The sequence below is a fragment of the Macaca nemestrina genome, chromosome 6, assembly GCF_043159975.1.
Source record: "Macaca nemestrina isolate mMacNem1 chromosome 6, mMacNem.hap1, whole genome shotgun sequence".
NCBI lineage: Eukaryota > Metazoa > Chordata > Mammalia > Primates > Cercopithecidae > Macaca > Macaca nemestrina.
The window spans coordinates 120165750-120188349 of NC_092130.1; the positions used below are offsets into that span (position 1 = coordinate 120165750).

General features: G+C 36.4%; 1 protein-coding gene across 1 annotated transcript in view; it reads right to left on the reverse strand.

Annotated features, from left to right (window-relative positions):
• Positions 1-22600, reverse strand: part of MTREX (Mtr4 exosome RNA helicase) — a 126627-nt gene that overhangs the window by 45123 nt on the left and 58904 nt on the right. The window contains exons 16-18 of the mRNA XM_011771936.3: positions 16810-16960; positions 6960-7132; positions 6242-6310 (exon numbers count right to left, since the gene is read on the reverse strand). Coding sequence (XP_011770238.1) covers positions 6242-6310; positions 6960-7132; positions 16810-16960 — 393 coding nt within the window. The remainder of the gene's footprint in view (positions 1-6241; positions 6311-6959; positions 7133-16809; positions 16961-22600) is intronic.

Here is a 22600-nt window from a genome sequence, read left to right on the forward strand (position 1 = left end):
TGTGTATGCATACTTGTAATTATGTTAGCTATAATTTTTCTCTCCTGAACCTCAGACTACCAGAGCATGACAGTGTGATCCACAAGCCTGCTCCCCAGCAACTGGAAAAAATTATGAAAAACCAATCATTTAAAGTTTCTGGAAACATCATAAGGGAATATATCAAGTGAAGAAAGATCTAGTCCAAAAAAACCTCTAAAATTCATTAAAGTCTTTGATATCTGAACAAAGACCGCTCCCTCCCTCACTCTTCCCACTTCACTGAAACAGAAACTCCAGACTAGTGAAGCCAAAAATACAGAAGGGCTCAGTATCCCTGCAGCTCTTAGTTGAAGAGGGCTAACTTTTAGGAGGGGCAGGATGTGAACATTTCTCATCCTCCTCCCACCTACCTGTTGCTGCTGCTAAGTCCTCTGCAAGTAAGGCTGAAAGGTACAGGCTCCCCTACATTCATCTAGCCTCTACTGGTTGGCCAGAGGCTCTATCTTGGTGTGGTGCTGCTGAGAAAAAGGGCCCCAACAGCCCTTCCCCTGGTTCATAAGGCAATGGGTCCATGTTGGAAGAGGCAAGATGAAAATACCTGAGGCTTCCACCCCAACCCTCCGCCTATCCCCCAGCTTTTAAAGCGGGGATGTTACTCAGAGAAAAGTGTGCATTGTCCCTACCCCCAATTTTAGAATTTTGACTCAGAGATTTTGCCTGGGTGAAGAAATAGGCCTTAAAACAGACAACTCTTAATATCTTCCCAAAGGACCAGATTTTATTTGTAACAGAGCCTGAGGAAATTCAAGACTAAGATTAACTTTCAGAAACAGCAGAGGCTGTGGTGAAATACAATTGGTAGATCTGTATTCCTTGGAGATATAGGCTAAATTGTACAGCAGAGAGTTTGCAGAAGAGAACCTGGTTTTAAAAATGATAGTGGGAGGAGTCCTCCTGCTAATAGAGCTTAACTGTTGGGTATGCCCAGAGAAAGGTAAAGTCATAGAGACCCCTGTCCAAACCATTGTCATCTCAGGGTGACTGTGGGCATAACCAGGGCTGTGACCCCCAACTCTACCCCAGAAACAAACTAAAAGGCTAAACACTATAGGGGGTAAGACGTAGAGACTTCTATCAAATAATCCAGCCCAACACTAAATAAATAAACAAGGAAATAACAACAGTGGCCTGCAAGAGGTGGAGGCAGGGAAGGCAATACCTAGAGTTACTACAATATATTATCAAAAAAGAGACATGCAAAGAAACAGGAAAGTTATGACCCATAAAACAGGGAAAAAAGTAGGCAACAGAATCTGCTTATAATAGTGATCAGATGTTAGGGTAAACAGACTTAAAAGTTGCCACTATAAATATATTCAAAGAATCAAGGGAAATCACAATCAATGAAGTAAAAGATACAATAACAATGTTGTATCAAATAGAACATATCGATGACGAAATAGAAAATATAAAAAGAAACCAAAAGCAAATTTTAGAGTTTAAAAGTCTATTTACTGAAGTGAGGAAAATTACTAGAGGGGCCCAACAGTAGATCTGAACTGGCAGATAATATCACCAGTGAATTTGAAGATAGACTATTGATGGAGATTATGCAATCCAAAGCACAGAGCAAGAACAAACAAATAAAAATGAACCAAGCCTCAGAGGAATATAGGACACCATTAAGTGCAACATACCCATAATGGAAGTTCCAGAGGAGAGGTTTAGAGAAAGGAGCAGAAAAATATTCAAAGAAATAACGGCCTGGGCACAGTGGTTCACACCTGTAATCCCAGCACTTTGAGAGACCAAGGTGGGAGGATTGCTTGAGCCTAGGAGTTTGAAATCAGCCTGGGCAATATAATGAGACCTGGTCTCTACAAAAACTGTTTAAAGTTAGCCAGGCATGGTGCTGCACACCTGTAGTCCCAGCTACTCAGGAGGCTGAGGTGGGAGAATTGCTTGAGCCCAGGAGTTTGAGGCTGCAGGGAGCCATGACTGAACCACTGCACTCTAACCTGGGTGACAGAGTGAGACCCTGTCTCTAAAAATGACAAAACAAAACCAGAAATAGTGGCTGAAAACTTCTCAAAATTTACTGGAAAAAAAAAAAGAATTCATCTATATAGCCAGAAAATTCAATAAAGTTCAAGTAGGATAAAGGCAAAGAAGTTCAGTCACTTTCTATGCAGATACATTTATAATAAAAATGCGGAAAGCCAAACCAAAAAGAGAAAATCTTGAAAGCAGCAAGAGAAAAATAGATTAATCTCTTACAAGGGAACTTCAACAAGACTAACAGCGAAAGTTTCTCAGCAGAAACAATGGAGGCCAGAAAGCAATGAGTTGACATATTCAAAGAAAAAACAACTGTTAACCAAGAATCCTATATCCAGCAAAGTTACCTTTCAAAAATGAAGGCAAAATAAAGACATTCTCAGATAGACTAAAAACTGAGAAAATCTGTTTCTAGTAGACCCACCTTATAAGAAATACAAAAAGAAGTTCTACAGGCTAACATCAAGTAATACTAGACATTTATTTGAAACTACGTAACAAAATAACACTGGTAAAGGTAATTATATAATTATAAAAGATAGAAATAAAAATATTTTTCTCTTCAATGATTTAAAAAGCAGTTGTATAAAACAATATGTCTACATTGTATTATTGAGCCTGTAACATATCAAAATGTAGTATCTTGGCAGTAACAGCATAATGGAGGTAGGTGGGAGCAAAACTGTATAAGACTAAGGCAGTAACTCCAGAGAGTAACTTGAATTCACAGGAACAAATAAAACCAAAAATGATAAATAAGAAGGTTAATATAACAAAAGCGATATATACACACGTGCTTTCCTTTCTTCTATAAGCTTTAAAAGTAATAAAAAGTGGCCGAGCATGGTGGCTCACACCTATAATCCCAGCACTTTGGGAGGCTGAGGTAGCCGGATCACCTGAGGTTAGGAGTTTGAGATCAGTCTGGCCAACACGGTGAAACACCATCTCTACTAAAAAAACAAAAAATTAGCTGGGTGTGGTGGTGTGAGTCTGTAATCTCAGGTACTTGGAAGGCTGAGGTAGGAGAATCACCTGAACCTGGGAGGCGGAGGTTTCCCTGAGCTGAGACTGTGCCACTGCACACCAGCCTGCCTGGGCAACATAGTAGACTTCATTAAAAAAAAAAAAAAAAAATAAAATAAATAAATAAATAAATAAATAAATAAATAATTTTTTAAAAGTACATAAAGTATTAACCATAATAATATATTGCTGGATTTGTAACATTTATAGATGTAATATGTATAACCATGAAAAGAGAGAAAAAGGAATAGAGCTATACAGAAATAACACCTCTATATCACACTGGAATTAAGTCAGTGTAAATCTAAAGCTTATTCTAATAATATGTATATGGAAAGCCCCAGCAAACACTAAGAAAATCTCTCTGTTGCTATATACATATACATATATACACATGTACACACATATACATACATGTATATGTATATGAAATCTTTAAAAAATTAAAATGCCACATTAGAAAAAATTCACATGATGCAAAAGAAAGCAGTGAAAGAAGAGAAAACAAAGACACAAGACACAGAAAACAAAAATTAAAATGGCAGCTGCTAAACCAACTACATCTGTAATGAAACTCAATGTGAACAGATTAAGCAATCCATAAAAGGAATAGAATTTCAGATTGGATTAAAAAAAAAAACAAAATCCAACTGCTGTGTATGCTGTGTACAGGACACACACTTTAAACTTACTGATATAAACAAGACTGAAAATTTAAAAATGGGAAAAAATATTATGCAAAGAAAAATCAAAAGAAAGCTCAAATAGCTATGCTGATACAAAACAAAATACATTTTAACACAGCTTGAAAACACATGAAGCAAAAACTGACAGAAATGAAGGGAAAAATAGACAATACAACAATAATAGTTACAAGACTTCAATACTCCACTTTCAAGAATAGATAATAATAGACCAACCAGACAGAACTGTCTGCAAAGAAAGAAGTTGAAGACCTGAACAACACTCTAAAAGAAGTTCTAAACCAACTACACCTAAAGGACATCTATAAAACATCTCCCACCTTAAAGCAGCAGAATATACATTCCTCTCAACTGCACATAGAACATTCTGCAGGACAGACCATGTCAGGCCATTAAACAAGCTTAGAACAATTCAAAACTACTGAAAGAATTCCAAGTACACTCTTGACAAAAACAAAATTAGAAATAATAAAGACAAAAATTTGGAAAATTAACAAATATGTGAACATTAACACTCTCCTAAATAACCAATGGGTTAAAGAAGAAATCAAAAGGGAAATTAGAAAATACTTTGAGATTAATGAAAATGATAAAATATACTAAAATTTATGGAATACAGCTAAAGCACCTGTAGAGGGAAATTTATAATTGTAAAAGCTCTATTTAAAAAGAAGAGGTATCTCAAGTTAATAACCTAATCTTCTACCTTAACACATTGAAAAAAGAACAGCAAACTAAACCTATAGTCAGAAGAAAGGAAATTAAAAAGATGGGGCATAACCTAATGAAACAGAGACAGAAAAACAGAGGGAAAAAAATCAATAAAAACAAAAGCTCACTGAGAAGATTAACAAAATTGACAAACTTTACCCAGATGAAAGATTTAAACGACTAGGTCAGATATGAACGAGACACTACTAATGACCATACAAAAATAAAAAGGATTAAAAAACAATACTACGAATAACTGTATATCAATAAATCACAGAAAATTTGAAGAACATGCCATACCAAGTAGAGATGGACTTAGTAATCTCTAAGTAAACTACCCATAAAGAAGAGCACAAGCCAAAGCGGCCTCATTGCCAAGTTCTACCAAATATTTTAAAAGTTTTGAATGTCATGAAGATATTGGGGAAAAAAAATTTAATACCAGTTCTTCAAAAACTCTTCCAAAAAATGAAAGAAAAGGGGAACACTTCCTAACTCATCCTATGAGGCCTGCATTACCCTAATACCAAACCCAAACAAAGATGTCACCAAGAAAACAACAAACCAACATTTCCTATGAATAGTGGCATAAAAAATCCTCAAAAACATACTATCAACTGAATCCCGATACATAAAGAGAATAATGTATCATGACAAACTGGGATTTATCTCAGAAATCCAGTCATATTAACATCTGAAAACCAGTTAATGTAATATATCATATCAAAATACAAAATAGAATAAAGAGCAAGAATCACATGATCATCTCAATGGGCACGTAAGAAATATTTGACAAAATATTTATCTTTCATGAGAAAAACACTCAACACACCGGGAACAGAGGAAATTTTCTCTACTTCTGGGGGATATGGAAGGATAGGTGAATGACATAGGTTTCTTTTTGAGATGATGAAAATGTTCTAGAATTGACTGTGGTGACTGATGGTTGCACATATCTGCGAATATACTAAATGTCACTGAGTCATATACCCTAACCGGGAAAATTGGACAGTGTGTGCATATCATCTTCATAGAACTGTTTAAAAAACAAAAAATGTAAAACCTAGCATGAAAGGAATCTATAGCACTTCAGTACAGGTTAAAATATTCTGCCCTAGCAAAATTCTCTTATAGACAAGTTATAGAATGAGTAAACTGACAAAGGCATGCTAGCTGTTCCATCTTGGGTTACATAAATGTCCATGAAACCACTGTATTTAGCATTCAATGTCTCACTTCAACTCCACATAAAAAGAGAATTTAGTAGCTGTCAGAGAGGCTTAAATAAAGACTACTCTGTCCAGTTAACCTCACCTCCTGCAAGGAAGATCATAGCTACATGAAAATAATGCATGTGTCTCTCTGAGTGTGTGTGTGTGTGTCAGGGGGATTTGGGGAGTGGAAGGAAAGCACTACCACCATTTAACAGTTTTCTCATGGTTGAGGTGATACACAGAAAACATAAAGGACTGGCTGGGCACAATGGCTCACACTTATAATCCCAGCACTTTGGGAGGCCGAGACGGGTGGATCACCTGAGGTTAGGAGTTCAAGACTAGCTTGACCAACATGGCGAAACCCCATCTCTACTAAAAATACAAAAATTAGCCGGGTGTATTCCAACAATTAATTCCTCATGGCAGAATTTATTACTGCTTCTCTTCAGGTAATATTATTTCTTCTTAGACCGATTTCATAAGCCTGAAAAAACATTTCACTAAAAACTGATATACAATTCTAGTTTAAAGACAACAGTTTACCTTAACATTTGACTTTTTTGAGAAATTCACCACTACTCCCCAGCCAAAGTCATCTCCTTCATTCTTTACCTAAAAAGAAAAGCAAGTAAGCAAGATCAAATGTATATATACAAGGCAATTTCAGTCTTTTGTACCCACATTCTAGACTAATAAAGCCTTCTGAATTTTCTGACAAAATATCTTTAGCAAAAGCATTGCTAAATTTAAGAAACAAGATATTAACCCTGCAGGAAAAAAAATCAATGACAAATTTCATTTTAGAAATTGCCCCTAGAACAGCAACAACAGGAATCTCTCAGTTGGCAAATGAATGCTGAAAATGACAGTATGTTTCAAGGATATAAATATTTTATATCTAATGAATTCATCCAGAACTTAAAATTACCTTATTTTTCATATAGTTATATGAATAGTTACATGAATATAGTTATATGAAGTTATAGTTAGCATTTCATAACTAGAAATATTTTATATGTTAATCCCAAAACTATCTACTTCAATTTATAGTCCTCAAAATAAAAACCAGTGGTGATTAAAAGGCCTTTGCATAAGCCCCTAAGTTAGTGCCATGTGAAACAGGTAAAATACTATGATTAATATAGATCAATTATTGTAGCAGGGAGCATTTTATCAGGATAAAAAATAAATTAGAATCTTTAACAAAAATATGTTTAAATATTGAATTATTCAAGTATTTTATGAAGAAACAATGACATACCTTTACCAAACGACCTGGTTGTAGAAAAGGTAAGCAGTATTTTGGTTTGTGAATATATTCTTCAATTTCTTTACCCAATTTGGCAAGCTGCTGTCTAATCTTATAATAGATAACCACACTTTCTTCATTGGGAATTACTATTTTATTATACTGTTCTTCTGAATTCTTTACCTCTGTAAATAGAACACATGTACAAAATTAAAAAATTATATATCTTATTTAAATTATATCCAAGACACAGGATTTTTTCTATTAGGTTGGTGCCAATGTAGTTGCGGTTTTTGTTTACTTTCCACCTTCCTGTAAGTCTCTATGTGTTCAACTATCCAAAAACTCCTCAAACCCTGTCCTCTTGTGCCCTTTATGGAGACTTTATTGGATAGACATGACTGACAACTGCGAAGAAATGTGGCTGGTCACAATCTATTACTAATAGACTGAGTGGGAAAACCCAGCCAGATCTGCCCATTACAAGTGTTTTTTTTTTTTTTTTTTGTGCCTTTCTGTATAGCATTTCTTCCTCCAAGGTAGGAGGCAGGATCTCTTTTGAAATGGATGTCTTGTGACCTAAATTCAGACAAGGTAGGTCAGAGAAATTTTTTAGGTCGGTCTCCAAACAGAAAAGCTGGAGATGATTCCTGCCTTGGGGAGAAAAAGCAGCAGGTGAAAGGAAGGCAGCAGCAGATCAGAGAGAAATTCTATCTTCTGGCACCTGCTTCTGACCCAGCATTATAACAAAAGACTATACAAAGGCTATGGGAGTTATAAATCAGGAACCATGAACAAAAACCAACCAATAAATCATAGGCCACACCCTGGTTTTTTGTTAATAGGGATCTCATATTAACAGGATATATCATTTCAAAGATATTGGCGCATTATTAGACGTGTATTTAGTCATTAATTAGATCAGTCTACCATTAAATGGTATGAATATGTCTCTTAGGCTGAGGCCATGCAGGTTTGTAGGCTTTTATTTGATCTTGTCTGGTTTTAAAAGTAGGAGACATCTTGGCAAATACATAGTTTTATATTTTTAGGCCTTTGGTATAATTGAACTAGGATATAATTTTTTTGTTTTGAGCTTCTTTAGAGGTATTAATATTGGATTTTTAAAATGTGTAATTCCATTTTTAAAATCAATAGCCTTTTTTTTCTTTTTTTTTAGAGATGGAGTCTCCCTCTGTTGCCCAGATTAGAGTGCAGTGGTGCAATCTCGGCTCACGGCAAGCTCCGCCTCCTGGGTTCATGCTATTCTCCTGCCTCAGCCTCCCGAGTAGCTGGGACTACAGGCGCCCACTACCATGCCCAACTAATTTTTGTATTTTTAGTAGAGACGGGGTTTCACCGCGTTAGCCAGGATGGTCTTGATCTCCTGACCTCGTGATCTGCCCACCCTGGCCTCCCAAAGTGCTGGGATTACACATGTGAGCCACCGAGCCTGGCCTTTCCTTTGTGTTTTTTTTGAGATAGTCTTGGCTCACTGCAACCTCTGCCTCACAGGTTTAAGTGATTCTCCTGCCTCAGCCTCCTGAGTAGCTGGGATTATCGGCATGCGCCACTATGCCCAGCTAATTCCTGTATTTTTAGTAGAGACGGGGGTTTCACCATGTTGGCCAGGTTGGTCTTGAACTCCTGACCTCAAGTGATCCACCTGCCTTGGCCTCCCAAAGTGCTAGAATTACAGGTGCGAGTCACCACACCTGACCTATAAAATCTATAGTTTTTAAATACCCTTCCTTCTTTTTTTTTAAATCTATGGAAGGGACATTAGAATTGACCACAATGATGGTCTAAATTTTAGGCAGCAAGAGTAGCCTAGCACATATCTCCTCCACATTGTATCTCTGTTTAGATGTGATAAGGTTATACAGGTATAGAACTAGTGCCATTTTTATAATTAGGCAAATAGTAGTATTGATTTTCAGTCTATTTTGTCAGATGGGATGAAGGTACAATTCATCCGATATGGCTCTTAGGAATTTTGATAAAAGGGTTAAATATATAGTTGCAGTTTTCTGTTTAGGAATTATCTTTTTAGCATTTGTAGTTGTAGCCCTGGTGTTAGGACCATTCTATCAGGTAAAGAAAGAAAAAAAGTTGTTCTTTTGAGGTAATGTGTTTTAAGAAACACAAGTGTTTTTCCGGCTAGGCACAGTGGCTCACACCCATAAACCCAACACTCTTGGGAGGCCGAGGCAGGAGGAGGATAGCTTGAGCTCAGGAGGTCAAGACCAGCCTGGGAGAGACAGTGAGATTCCATCTCTACAAAAATAAAACATTAGGTTGGTGTGATGGTACACACCTGTAGTCCTAGCTACTTGGGAGGCTGACGTTGGAGGATTCCTTGAGCCCAGGAGGTTGAGGCTACAGTGAGCTATGATTGTGCCAATGCACTCCAGTCTAGGCAACAGAGACCCTGCCTCCAAAAAATAAGTGTTTTAAATATATTTTTTATATTTTTTTAAATGTTTCTTGAGACAGTCTTGCTCCATTGCCCAGGTTAGAGTTCAGTGGCACAATCTCGGCTCACTGCAACCTCTGTCTCCTGGGTTCATGCTATTCCCTACCTCAGCCTTCTGAGTAACTGGAATTACAGGTGTGCGCCACCACATACAGCTAATTTTTTGTATTTTTAGTAGAGACGGGGTTTTGCCATGTTGGCCAGGCTGGTCTTGAACTTCTGGCCTCAAGTGATCCACTCGCCTTGGTCTCCCAAAGTGCTGGGATTACAGGCATAAGCCACCATGCCCGGCATTTTTTGTATTTTTTATGTCACATAACAGTAACTAACGCAGAAGAAGCCTTCTGTGACTCAATGTGTGAGGGTTTTTCTTCCCCACACACCAAGCAGTGGATGTCAGCTGGGTGTCCTCTAATTTAATTTTGACATTATCCACCTGGAGATAGCATCAGGTCTCACAGGTTGAGAGTTCAGTCCCCAAGACTGCCCCCACCCCTACCCCAACTAGTCACAAGTTAAGGCCTCCAAAATTTTAGACACTAGTCACAAGTTTAGACACCAGTCACCAGTTAGGCCTCCAAAAATTTTAACAAATTGAAATTTTTACAACTTCCTATTTAGGTCTGATTTGTGTGTGTGTGTGTGTGTGTGAGTAGCTCACGAAACTAAAAAAAAAACAAACAAACAAACAAACCACATTATCAGTTTATTACAAAAAATATTTTTAAAAATAGATAAAAAAATATAAGACAAAGCCTAAAAAGGTCCCAAACAACAAGAGCTTTTGTCCCCACAGAGATGGAGTACACCATCTTCCTCAACAAATAAATTTTTGTTTCCTTCCTATAAGTCTCTTCATATTTAGCTATCCAAAAGTTCCCCAAATCCTGTCCTCCTGGACCTTTTATAGCGACTTTTAATTAGATGGATATAATTCACAACTATATATAAACAAAAAATACATAATCTAATATTAAGAGAGTAAAAAAACCCAAGAAAGCCCATTTATTTAAAATTTTTGAATCTCTATAACATTTCTTCCTCCAAGACATAAGACAGAACCTTCTTTAAAATGGTGGTCTTATGAACTATAAGACAAAATAAGTCAAAAAAATTTATTATGAACAGATCTAAGACAAAAAGGCCAAAAAAAAAAAAAAAAAAAAAGAAAGAAAAGAAAAAGAAACAACTCTGCCTTAAAATAAATAAGTAAATAACAAAACTAGGTTTAAAATAATCTAATTTTTAAGGCCTATTGTGCCCTAACATTTTAACAAGACTATAAATAACAAAGGGTATAAAAATTATAAGCCAAAAACCATAGACAAATACACCACACACACACCCCCACCCACAGTTTTAAATTCTGATAAAATCCAATTTATTTTTTTCTTCTGTTGTTCATGCTTTTGGTGTCACAGCTAAGAAATCACTGCCAAATCCAAAATTACGTAAATTCACACCTATGTTTTTTCCTAAAAGTTTTAAATTTTTAGCTCTTATATTGACAGCTTTATCTATTTTGAGTTACTTTCTGTATATGGCGTGAGGTAAGGGTGCAACTTTATTATGCATGTTGCAATTCTGTTGTTTCAGCACTACTTGTTGAAAAATCAACTGACAACAGATGTATGGGTTTACTTCTGGACTCACAATTCTACTCCATTGATCTGTATCAAACTCTATGTAACCTGTGTGCTTCAGTTTCTTAATCTGCAAAATGAGGATAACCATAGTGCACATAACTCCACAAAGCTTTCCCAGGGACTGACAAAAGACAAAGAATATACTTAGCTAACAGTATTGCTCATGGTAAACAGAAAGGATATTGCTCCTGTATTATTATGTTTATTATTATCATCAACCTTTTCACAGACTGTTCCTAGAGCTCTAAGTTCTAGTCTTTTGTACTACCTTGGGCACACTGCATCATCCTGGTTCTTTTTAAATGAACTGCATCACTGCTTACAGGAGCTGTACTTCAGTCATTAAAGACTAGAATACCATCCGAAACAACATGCATTATGGCAGTAAACATTATCAGGAAAAGAAAATTAAACCCTATAAAAGAATATTTGACAGACTAAAGTCATTAAGAGTTATAAGAAAACGAAGACTGCACACTGAAATGATGATCCTGCTGCCCCGCCCAGAGTTACATGTAACATTATATTTGTAGGAATCAGGTGAGCACTAAAGGCAGCACAGACAGGAGGAATTTAAGAAAATGATATAAGGAAATTTCTATGGGGTTTTAACAGGGAAGCATCCAGAAAGATTTTTTTTATATCACTCCAAATCACTTCAGTGCTCAGACTATTTAACTAGAGTCAAAAGTTTGAAAGATATTTTAAGAAGTCACATTTATTCTGTATCCAGGACTCTTTACAGCCAATTACCACTCCAGAAAATTATTAACTTTAGGTACAGTCTTTTTTCGCCAAATTAAACAAACAAAAATCAGTTTCTCTAATCTTTTCTCGTGTTAAAAAAAAACTGGTTTTGTGTCTTTCAAAATTGATAATATACATGTAACAAATTAGAGTAGAAAAACAAAGACATAAATTAATGAGGCAACTTGCTTGTGAGACTGCCACTATGAAGCAAATTAACTTAAGGATAGTATCTCTTCCACCCCAATCAGACAGTTGAGGAACTTTAGTATAAGAAGCTGGTTTAACTACAGTGCAAATGAGAAGACCCCATGGGTCATCGCCATAGGAAAGCCTCAGAATTTCAGAAGATAGCATGTAAAACATGCCCATAAACTCTTAAGACAGCTTGTAACCAATTTCTTCCTTTAGAGGAAGATGAGAGATGGTGGTTGCAAAGACATATTTATAGCATACAATATAGTGTATAATAGTGTGTACAACAGATAAGCCTGGGAGCGACTGGGAAATGAACTGCCATGCTCAGAACTAAGCAAATTTTACAAGTAAAAGCATAGATTGCTTTACTGCTCTATGGCAATACTATCAGTTTTTGCAACAAGCACTTACTGAGCATTTAACATAGATTATCTCATTTAGTTCTTATAACTTGGATAAACTGGATATTATCCCAACTTCATACACAAACTAAGGCCCAGGTAGCCTTGATTCAAACCCTCATCTAACTGCACAGCTCTTTCTATTACCACTGGCATTATTAATGAAACTAAATAAAAAGACTAAGATTAAGTATGCATTTTTCTTTTCAGTAAGGGTAGAGTACAATCCAAGGACCTCTACTCTTATGGCTCACTGAAAAATGTACTGTTGATTAGATAAATCAAAATGAAAAACATCTCACATATGTGAGCCATCTATTTGTTATAATCAATAAAACATTCTACCAATTCTACACTTCCAAAGACAACAGCCCACATTTTAATTTTGGTATATTTAAGGCGGTAAAATAATACCAGTGCCTTGAAAAGGCTCTAGCAGTATCTGCAACAAAAGAAGTATATTCCTGCAAGTAATGAGTGAAAATAGGAATGAACTGCATTCAGGACGTATTCTCTCATACTACATGCTCTGTTTGATCGCAGCACTCAGCTCTGCAAACTGTACTACAGGTGTTTCAATTCCCTTATTTCTCTTTCATCAATCAAGTTCCTACCTCTTCCATTAACAAGTATTTTATATTTTGGACAGTATTTCTACTTACTGGTTTCAGGAGGTTAGAAAAACAGCTTGCCCCTTTAAAACCAGAGGTAGAGAAATGCAGGGCTAATTCAATTCCAAGTAGATACAAGTATCCAGAGGCAAGGCCAGAGAACAAAGATCATGTTACTCACAATCCTCTTAAAAAGTAAGTCAGAACCAAATTGAAAAAACAAAACAAAACACAAAAGCTAGGGACTGAGGAGACAGCGGACATGAGATGGAAATGTCTACCTAAATGGAAGAAACCGAGGCAAAATTAACAGTTTATGTGGGCCAAGGTTGATGACTGCAGCCAGAGATACACTTCTAAGTTCAGGAAGTGCTCTAGAGACAAAGGAGGGGCTCAAGTTTCTGAAGAAAAAGGGATGAATCAGGGACAGGTGCAGTGGCTCATGCCTGTAATCCCAGCACTTTGGGAGGCTGAGGTGGGTGGATCACCTGAGGTTGGGAGTTCGAGACCAGCCTGACCAACATGGAGAAACCCCATCTCTACTAAAAATACAAAATTAGCTGGGCGTGGTGGTGCATCCCTATAATCCCAGCTACTTGGGAGGCTGAGGCAGGAAAACCACTTGAACCCGGGAGACGGAGATTGCGGTGAGCTCATGCCATTGTTGCCATTGCCTGGGCAACAGGAGTGAAACTCCATTTCAAAAAAATAAATAAAAAGAAAAAAGAAAAAGGGATGAATTAGAAGAGGGGCTAGATTACAGAAGGTGTCAGGAATTCATTGGTTAACAGAAATAACACCGGTTAGTGACTGGCTATACAGTGGCTTCAAAAGGTAATTATTTAGTTCCAAGGGTAGGAGACTTGAGACTTGACTTCGGCTATATTTTAAGTGACTTTCTCGGCCTAAAAACTGAAAGCGGCTCCCATTCCCCACGTAAAAGGTTTTCTTTTTAATTTCTCAGTGAAATGGTGGAATGTTTAAGTTCACTGAGTGAGTAGTAGAATCTTGTTCTAAGTCATATTGAACAATCTCTGGGTCCAGCCAGAAGTCAGAAAATAGGCTTTAAAAAAACAGGGTAATACTTGGGAGTTTCCCCTCTGTCCTCCACTGTACCAAGGATGCTTTTAAAAAGTAATTTACTGTTTATCAGAATGTAAAAAGAAAATGAAACAAAACAAAGGTAAGTGCACCAATACACACTTCTGTTTCACTTGGTTATTCAGTCTCCAAACCAGTCTAACTGCTAGCTGTGTGTGTATGTACAATTATCCTACTCATGCATGACTGTGCTAATTGCTTAGGAGGAATACTTTAATTTCCTTTTAAGTACTAAACTAGCTTGTAATCTTACACCTGTTTCAATGACAGCATCTGAAATTTCCATGATATAAGGTAAAATTAATACTGCTAATTTGATTTTAACATCTCCTTAATTCACATTCAAATCCAAAGTGTATTTAAACCTTGTTAATCTTTTTTATTATTAATTTTATTTTTAATAAAATAAAATAAAATTTATTATTAATACAATTTTTGGTGGGATAAGGGGATTTATAGCTCTTTTAAAAATACAGTTCTGAGACTAGAAACATATTTTTCTATCTCTTTGCTAAGACCATAGTTTATCAGCCAAACACGAGGGGTATTATTAATAACTTTTACAAAAAATTAATAAATGTAGTATGATTTGAAATTATACATTTGCCATGTTATAAGGTTTTAAAAAATATATTCAAAAATCTGCTTATGGAAGTTTACTAAAGGTGATTGTTGAGATCATCCAGCTCACATTTTAAGAAATTGTCTGTCATCTTTGATTTTTTTCTTAATCAATTAGAGAGGTTATTACATCTATTTTCATCACTTTATTAATGGTGAAACCCTGTATCTACAGAAAATACAAAAATTAGTCAGGCATGGCGGCACATGCCTATAGTCCAGCTGAGCGGGAAGGATCAACTGAGCCCGGGAAATTGAGGCTGCAGTGAGTTGTGATGGTACCACTGCATTCCAGTCTAGGCGACAGAGCAAGACCCCATCTAAAATAAAGTAAAATAAGAGTGGAATTGTCCTATACACTCATAAGAAAGGAATCTCAAATTTGTCTTGTTAAATAAATCATGATACAGTTATAAAATGGAAATATTATTCAGTCATTAAAAATCATACTTTCTTGAAATTAAAACTTTTTTTTTTTTTTGAGATGGAGTCTCACTCTGTCGCTCAGGCTGAAGTGCAGTGGTACAATCTTGGCTCACTGCAACCTCCATCTCCCGGGTTCAAGCAATTCTTCTGTCTCAGCCTCCCAAGTAGCTGGGATTACAGGTGCCCACCACTACACCCGGCTAATTTTTTTGTATTTTTAGTAGAGAGGGGGTTTCATCATGCTGGCCAGGCTGGCCTCGAACTTCTGACCTCAAGTATCTGCCCGCCCCGGCCTCGCAAAGTGCTAGGATTACAGGTGTGAACTACCACACCTGGCTGAAATTAAAACTTTAAAAGTCAGAATAAATGAGCTACTAAATACAAAGCATTTAATAAAAGGCTAGGCATAAGGTAAATATTTAACAAATGATATTAATTATAAGCATTATCATTACCAGTGTAAGTATCATTATTACAAAAACCTCACATCTAATTTTGCCTTTAAAAAGCATACTTATTCGTAAAACAAAATAGAAAAACTACAAAGTGTTAACAGTGGTTGGGTAGCTATTTCTGTGTGAGATTACAAATGATTTTAACTTTCCACTACCTTTGTCATATTTTCTTTTTCCTTTTTACAATGACTACACACAATATTTTTATAAGATTTACCCAAACCAGTGGTTTATTTTTTTTCATATTCAAGTGAAAACCAGTAGTTTAAATCGTTGCCTTCATTTTAGCTTTTAATCAGCTCTTATGACCATTAGTCACGCTACCCTCTAAGGTAAGAATCAATGTACAACTCCACTTGAATATAATTACCATAGGACATTTACTTTTTGTGCTTTTGCAAGCATTACCTTAATATTAAGAACTGAAAATTCCAAAAAAGCTAAACTCTAATCCAAGTTAAAGCATTGCATTTCCCTAAACATTCACAGGCTTATGCCAGGGCACTCTTTTATAATGAGAAACGATGAAAGAACAAGGCTAATATGCATGTGATTCTCTTTTTTTTTTATTTTCTTTTTGAGTCGGGAGTCTCGCTTTGTTGCCAGGTTGGAGTGCAGTGGCGCAAACTTGGCTCACTGCAACCTCCGCCTCCCATGTTCAAGTGATTCTCCTGCCTCAGCCTCCTGAGCAGCTGGGACTACAGGAGCCCGCCACCAAGCCCGCTAATTTTTTGTATTTTTAGTAGCGACAGGGTTTCACCATGTTGGCCAGGATGGTCTTGATCTCTTGACCTGGTGATCCACCCGCCTTGGCCTCCCAAAGTGCTGGGATTACAGTCGTGAGCCACCGCGCCCAGCTGCATGTGCTTCTTACAGGTCAAGTTTTAAAATACTAGGCTTTGTGTTATTTCATTATTCAGGACCATGAGTTATACGATACATATGCACAAGACAAGAATTATACTAAATTTGAGCCAACTATAGAAAAGTTCCCTGCCAGCGTTTTCTTTCCTTCATTTTGAAATGTTCTATTCAGTTACAATGACCAGACTACAGTTGTGCAGTCCATTACATATGAACCAAAATTTACCTTACAAAAAAAAGCCAAAGCAGCCAATAATGTAGACATTTTGCTAGTCTCCTAGCTACATTAAGCTCTGTTACAATATTTTATACTTACTCTCTACTACTCCTGGAATTGCTCGATAATGCTGAAACTGATAGAAGGATTTTTCCAACATGTACTCAGGATTAATTTCTTCTACACGTAGTAAGTTCAAAACCATGTTGTAGGTCAAATGGAAAGCACTATTTAGAGGATCAGCGGAGCCCTAAGAGAGAAAAAAAATGTCAATTTTGTAGTTTTCCAAATAAATTTACCCAAGTACCTTAAACCTACTATAATACATAATACATCATAGCAGAAGTGTATTAAGAAACTTTTATTTCTCAAACACATACCACACAGAAGTGTACTGGACATGTGTAAACTCTATTGTTTTCTAAAGATAAGGGTAAAAATGGAAAATACTGAGGCTCAGAACTGAATACCCAATTTAGCAATCAAGTTAATAAGCTTATGTCTCTCATCTATAAGTATTCACACAAATCCTTTGTTTTAGCAAAACTAAGAACTCCAAATACATGTTAATTCTTGATTCTAAAGCCTCTCCTGTTTCCTAAAATATCATTCTTTCTTTTTAGCCATGAAAATTAAAATATAACCCCCACTCTGATTCCATTCCTTTGGAGCTTGCCCCACCTACATTCCTCCATAAAGCCTTAAACCACAACCATCTAGTCCAGAATCATCTCAAACATCCCAGAACTAGAATTATCAGAACTTATATTCTAGCACTGGGCCATATATTGCTTCTTGCTTGCTTTGTATGAGTGTAAATATATTCCTTAAGTTTAAAAATGATCACCATTTACTGAGGGCTTAGCATATGCCACTCACTAAATAAATACTAAATCTTCAATTCACAACATTCGTAACAATATTTTGTCTCCATTTTAAACAAGAAACAGAGGCTCAGAGAAATGCAGGGACTTGCCAAGAGTAAAGCAGGAGCTAAAATCTAGGAGTATCTAGGCTTAAAGTCTTCATGGAGGGCAAGTCATATTGGAACTTATTTTATATACCTATCAATCCAACGCATACCTCACATTACTAAAAATATAGGAACCCTTTGAATGTTGATCAAGTACTCTTTTAATGTATTTAATTTGATCAGTTAACTAAAACAATGTATCAAGAGACAGCCTAATAAGAGGATCACCTAAAATTTAACTGAAACAAGAAAGGTAACCAATGATAAAGATATTATGTAAACTTTGAAGGATTCCAGGCAAACTTTGAAGAATTCCTTTTTGCCAATTTGCTTACTAAAAAGATATTGAGAGAGCCAAACATACCACTTTTCTAGAACAGTTTTTGTAATATTTTATAAATACTAATATAATGATCTCTTACATTTTAGAATATATGGTTCATTTAGGCAAGTAGTTCTAAAAATTAACAGGCTAAATATTCTTGCATTATAAACCATAAAGGTGGAAGATGGAGAAATAAATGTGAGCCTTCCCACTTCTTCAAAAAAGGCCTGTACATAGTTATCTTATGTACAGTTACAGAACCAACTTTAATAGAATAGGTATATGCTTTTTACATTTACAAATAATTTAAATAACCAGTAAGGTCAAAATTATTTTTCCTTCAATTCAGGAAAATTTGATTCATTGTTGAAAAGAACACACCACTGACTAGAAATATCATACTATTGAAATGAGCACTTTATGTACTCTAAGTAACTAGTATGTTTATTTAGTAATTTCAGAAAGTATAGAAATGGTTTCATTTTGATAAAACTAATAACATCTACTCAAAATACTGTGATATTTTTACATTCTTTGGAAAATATGGGCACCATATTGGAGCATGTATTTCTTCTAGTTATAGTGGAAAAATATAATACTTAACTGCTAACAAATAAAAGATGCATTCACCAGTCTTTCTGAAAAGCTGTTTAATAACACACTTTCTCATTTACTCAACTTTTCATTTGAACAAACATTATGAAAAATGATTTTTTTGTGACTCTTCTCAAGTAATCAAAAATGTATCAAAAGAACCGCTAACTTGGCTGGGTGTGGTGGCTCATACATGTAATACTAGCACTTTGGGAAGCCAAGGTGGGCGGATCACCTGAGCTCAAGAGTTCAAGACCAGCCTGGCCAACATGGCGAAACCCCATCTCTACTAAAAATACAAAATTAGCCAGGCATGGTGGCACATGCCTGTAATCCCAGCTACTTGGGAGGCTGGGGCAGGAGAATCACTTGAACCCAGGAGGTGGAGGTTGCAGTGATCCAAGATCGCACCACTGTACTACAGTCTGGGTGATAGAGCGAGAAACCATCTCAAAAACAACAACAACAACAACAACAAAAAACCCCAAAAAACAAAAAAACTGCTGCCTTATGTCAAATTCTGTTTAAGCTAATAGCAGATACTTCAACAATAGCAATACTGGAAAAGTTGAACAGGTTTCTCTATTGCTCCTTTAAAAATTAGCCAAGTTAGCCAGCATGATGGTTCATGCCTGTGATCCCAGCACTTTGGGAGGCCAAGATGGGCAGATTGCTTGAGCCTGGGAGTTCAAGGCAAGCCTTAGCAACATGGCGAAACCTTGTCTCTACAAAAAATACCAAAAAAAAAAAATTACCCAGATTTGGTGGTGCATGCCTGTAGTCCCAGTTACTTGGGAGGCTGAGGTGGGAGGGCTGCTTGATCCCTGCAGGTCAAAGCTGTAGTGAGCTGAGATTGCACCACTGCATTCCAGTCTGGGCAACAGAGCAAGGCCCTGTCTCCAAAAAAAAAAAAAAAAAAAAAAAAGCTGGGCATCGTGGCTCACGCCTATAATCCATAATCCTAGCACCTTGGGAGGCTGAGACAGGAGGAAGATCCCTTGAGCCTCAGGAGATCGAGATCAGCCTGGGCAACAAAGGGAGACCCTGTCTCTATTTTTAAAAAGGCTGGGTGCAGTGGCTCACGCCTGTAATCCCAGCACTTTGGGAGGCCGAGGTGGGCGGATCACAAGGTCAGGAGATCGAGACCACGGTGAAACCCCGTCTCTACTAAAAATACAAAAAATTAGCCGGGCGCGGTTGTGGGCGCCTGTAGTCCCAGCTACTCGGGAGGCTGAGGCAGGAGAATGGCGTGAACCCGGGAGGCGGAGCTTGCAGTGAGCCGAGATCGCGCCACTGCACTCCAGCCTGGGCGACAGAGCGAGACTCCGTCTCAAAAAAAAAAAAAAAAAAAAAAAAAAAAAAAATTACTCAAGCCATAAAAATGAAGGAAAAAAATTATTAAAATATTTCAAATTCACAATCATTAAATTATTTACATGCTCAAATATATAAATATGTGTGTGTGTATGAATGTACTGAGAGTTTGAAAGCTCTAGCAGGCAACAAACACATTTTGCCATGGTTCTAACACCAATAGGAAAAATAAATACATATGACAAATAGACTTGAATTATATACTAATGTATAAAGTAAACCTACTATTTCTACATATAAGGTAACTATGAAGAAGTTACGTATTTTAATTTTTGAGAAAATAACTTCAAGTACTCAGTATTTCTATTCAAGTTCTGAAATTACTTAAGAATGATCAATTATTTTTGCCTATAAGAAAACAAAATATACCTGACATGACTATTTTTTAGCCTATCTACTTTAAGTACATCAAAGAACAAACTGCTGTCTCATGTCAAATTGTGTTTAAACTACTAGTTGAAAAATCTATTTGCGAGAGGTACTGAGAAGCAGTACCATATGGTAGTTAGAAGCATAAACTCTGAAATCAGACTGCCAGAGTTCGAAAGCAGGATTTGCCATTTAACAACAATATAGCTCTGGACAAATTTTTAACCTCTGCATGCTGTATTTATAAAACGTAGATAATAACAGTAATTATTATAATTAGTATTTGGAACACACTGAACATTCAATAAGTATTAGTTGTTACATCCCAGCACTTTGGGAGGCCGAGACGGGTGGATCACGAGGTCAGGAGATCGAGACCATCCTGGCTAACACAGTGAAACCCCGTCTCTACTAAAAAATACAAAAAAACTAGCTGGGTGAGGTGGCGGGCGCCTGTAGTCCCAGGTACTCGGGAGGCTGAGGCAGGAGAATGGCCTGAACCCGGGAGGCGGAGCTTGCAGTGAGCTGAGATCCGGCCACTGCACTCCAGCCAGGGGGACAGAGTGAGACTCCGTCTCAAAAAAAAAAAAAAGAAAAAGTATTAGTTGTTACAAATACTGAGTAAGTTAACTATAAATTCCTTAATGATAGTAAAACTACCTAGAAAAAATCCTAGAGGAAATAAGTTGTATGTCAGTCTTGATAAAAGAAATATGCCTGGAAATGCAGATACACAAACAGGTACTACATTCTTTCAATCAAACTAATATTCAAAGTGAAATGTTCTCCTTCATATCCCAAGGATGGCTATGAACCAAAAAGGCAGCTAACAAGTGCTGGCTAGAATGTAAAGAAATGAGAAGCCTCATACAATGCTGGTGGGAATGCAAAATGGTGCAACTACTTAAAACAGTCTGGCAGTTCCTCAAAAGGTTACACATAGAATTACTCTATGACCCAGCAATTCCTTTCCTAGGTGTACAGTCAGGAGAAAACAAAACACATATTCAAGTAAAAACTTGTTTAAAAAAAAAAAAGTTCATAGCAGCATTATTCACAGTAGCCAAAACATGGAAAAAATCCACATGTCCATTCACTGCTGAACAGATCAAGTGTAGCATACATGCTGAACAATGAAATACTATTCAGCAATGAAAAGGAATGAAGTTTTGATAGATGTTACAACATGGATAAAACTTGAAAACATTAGGCTAAGTGAAAAAAAGTCAGATACAAAAGGGTACACATTACATGAGCCTGTTTATATGAAATGTCCACAACAGACAAATCCATAGAGACAGAAAGTAAATTAGTTGTTGTCTAGGGCTTGGGGTAGGGGTGGTCTTCTGAAGAAAGAAGAGTAACTTATAGGTTATAGGGGTTTCTTTCTGGATTGATGAAAATGTTCTAAAATTGATTGTGGTGATGGTGACAAAACTCTATGAATATATTAAAAACCATGGAAATGAGTGACTTGCATGGTATGTGAATTATAGCTCAATAAGTCTATTAGAAAAGTAAATTTAAAAAATGCAATGAAAGGAGATACAACTTTACACATACAAGGTAACAAATCCAGAAACGTCAAGTATATGGAATGAAAACTCCGCACTAAAGGAACCAGATGCTGTCATTAAAATATTACCTCCTATAATCTGGCAACCTGATTCTGTTCTTTCCACACACAGAGTACAAGGAAAGAAAAATAGCATGCGTTATATCCGGCACAATTAGAGAAAAGAATAAAAATTTTCAGTCTTGTTTAACTTTCCTTTCATGGAGCACTAAAGAGGTTTCCAAGTGTTAATCTCTAAAGTTGAAAATAAGACACCATACGATTATTATGAATATGTACAGACAAGCTTTGTCTTTACTTATGTAAAGACATATAAAGATATACACACCTTTATCTATTTTGCTTCAACATACCAAGCTTCATTATGACTATATCTCAAATTCTCCACAAAGTTCCCAAGTCTAAAAAGTTAGACACACAATCTGTTTCATAGATACTGACCTAAGTGGGTCTTAACATGTTTTGAAGTAGCTACTTTTAAGTAGCTAATGAGCTGGCAATTAATTTTGTTTTTAATTAAAGTTTCCTATCTTATTAACATTTTTCTCTATATGGATAAGAAGAAAAAAAGCAACCAGGCCAAACTTCCTTTAGAAGCTCTTCAAAACAAAAATAAAATTCTAGACCATCTGAAGCACAAATACTAAGCAAGCAAAATAAAAGTCTAATCTGCAATAAA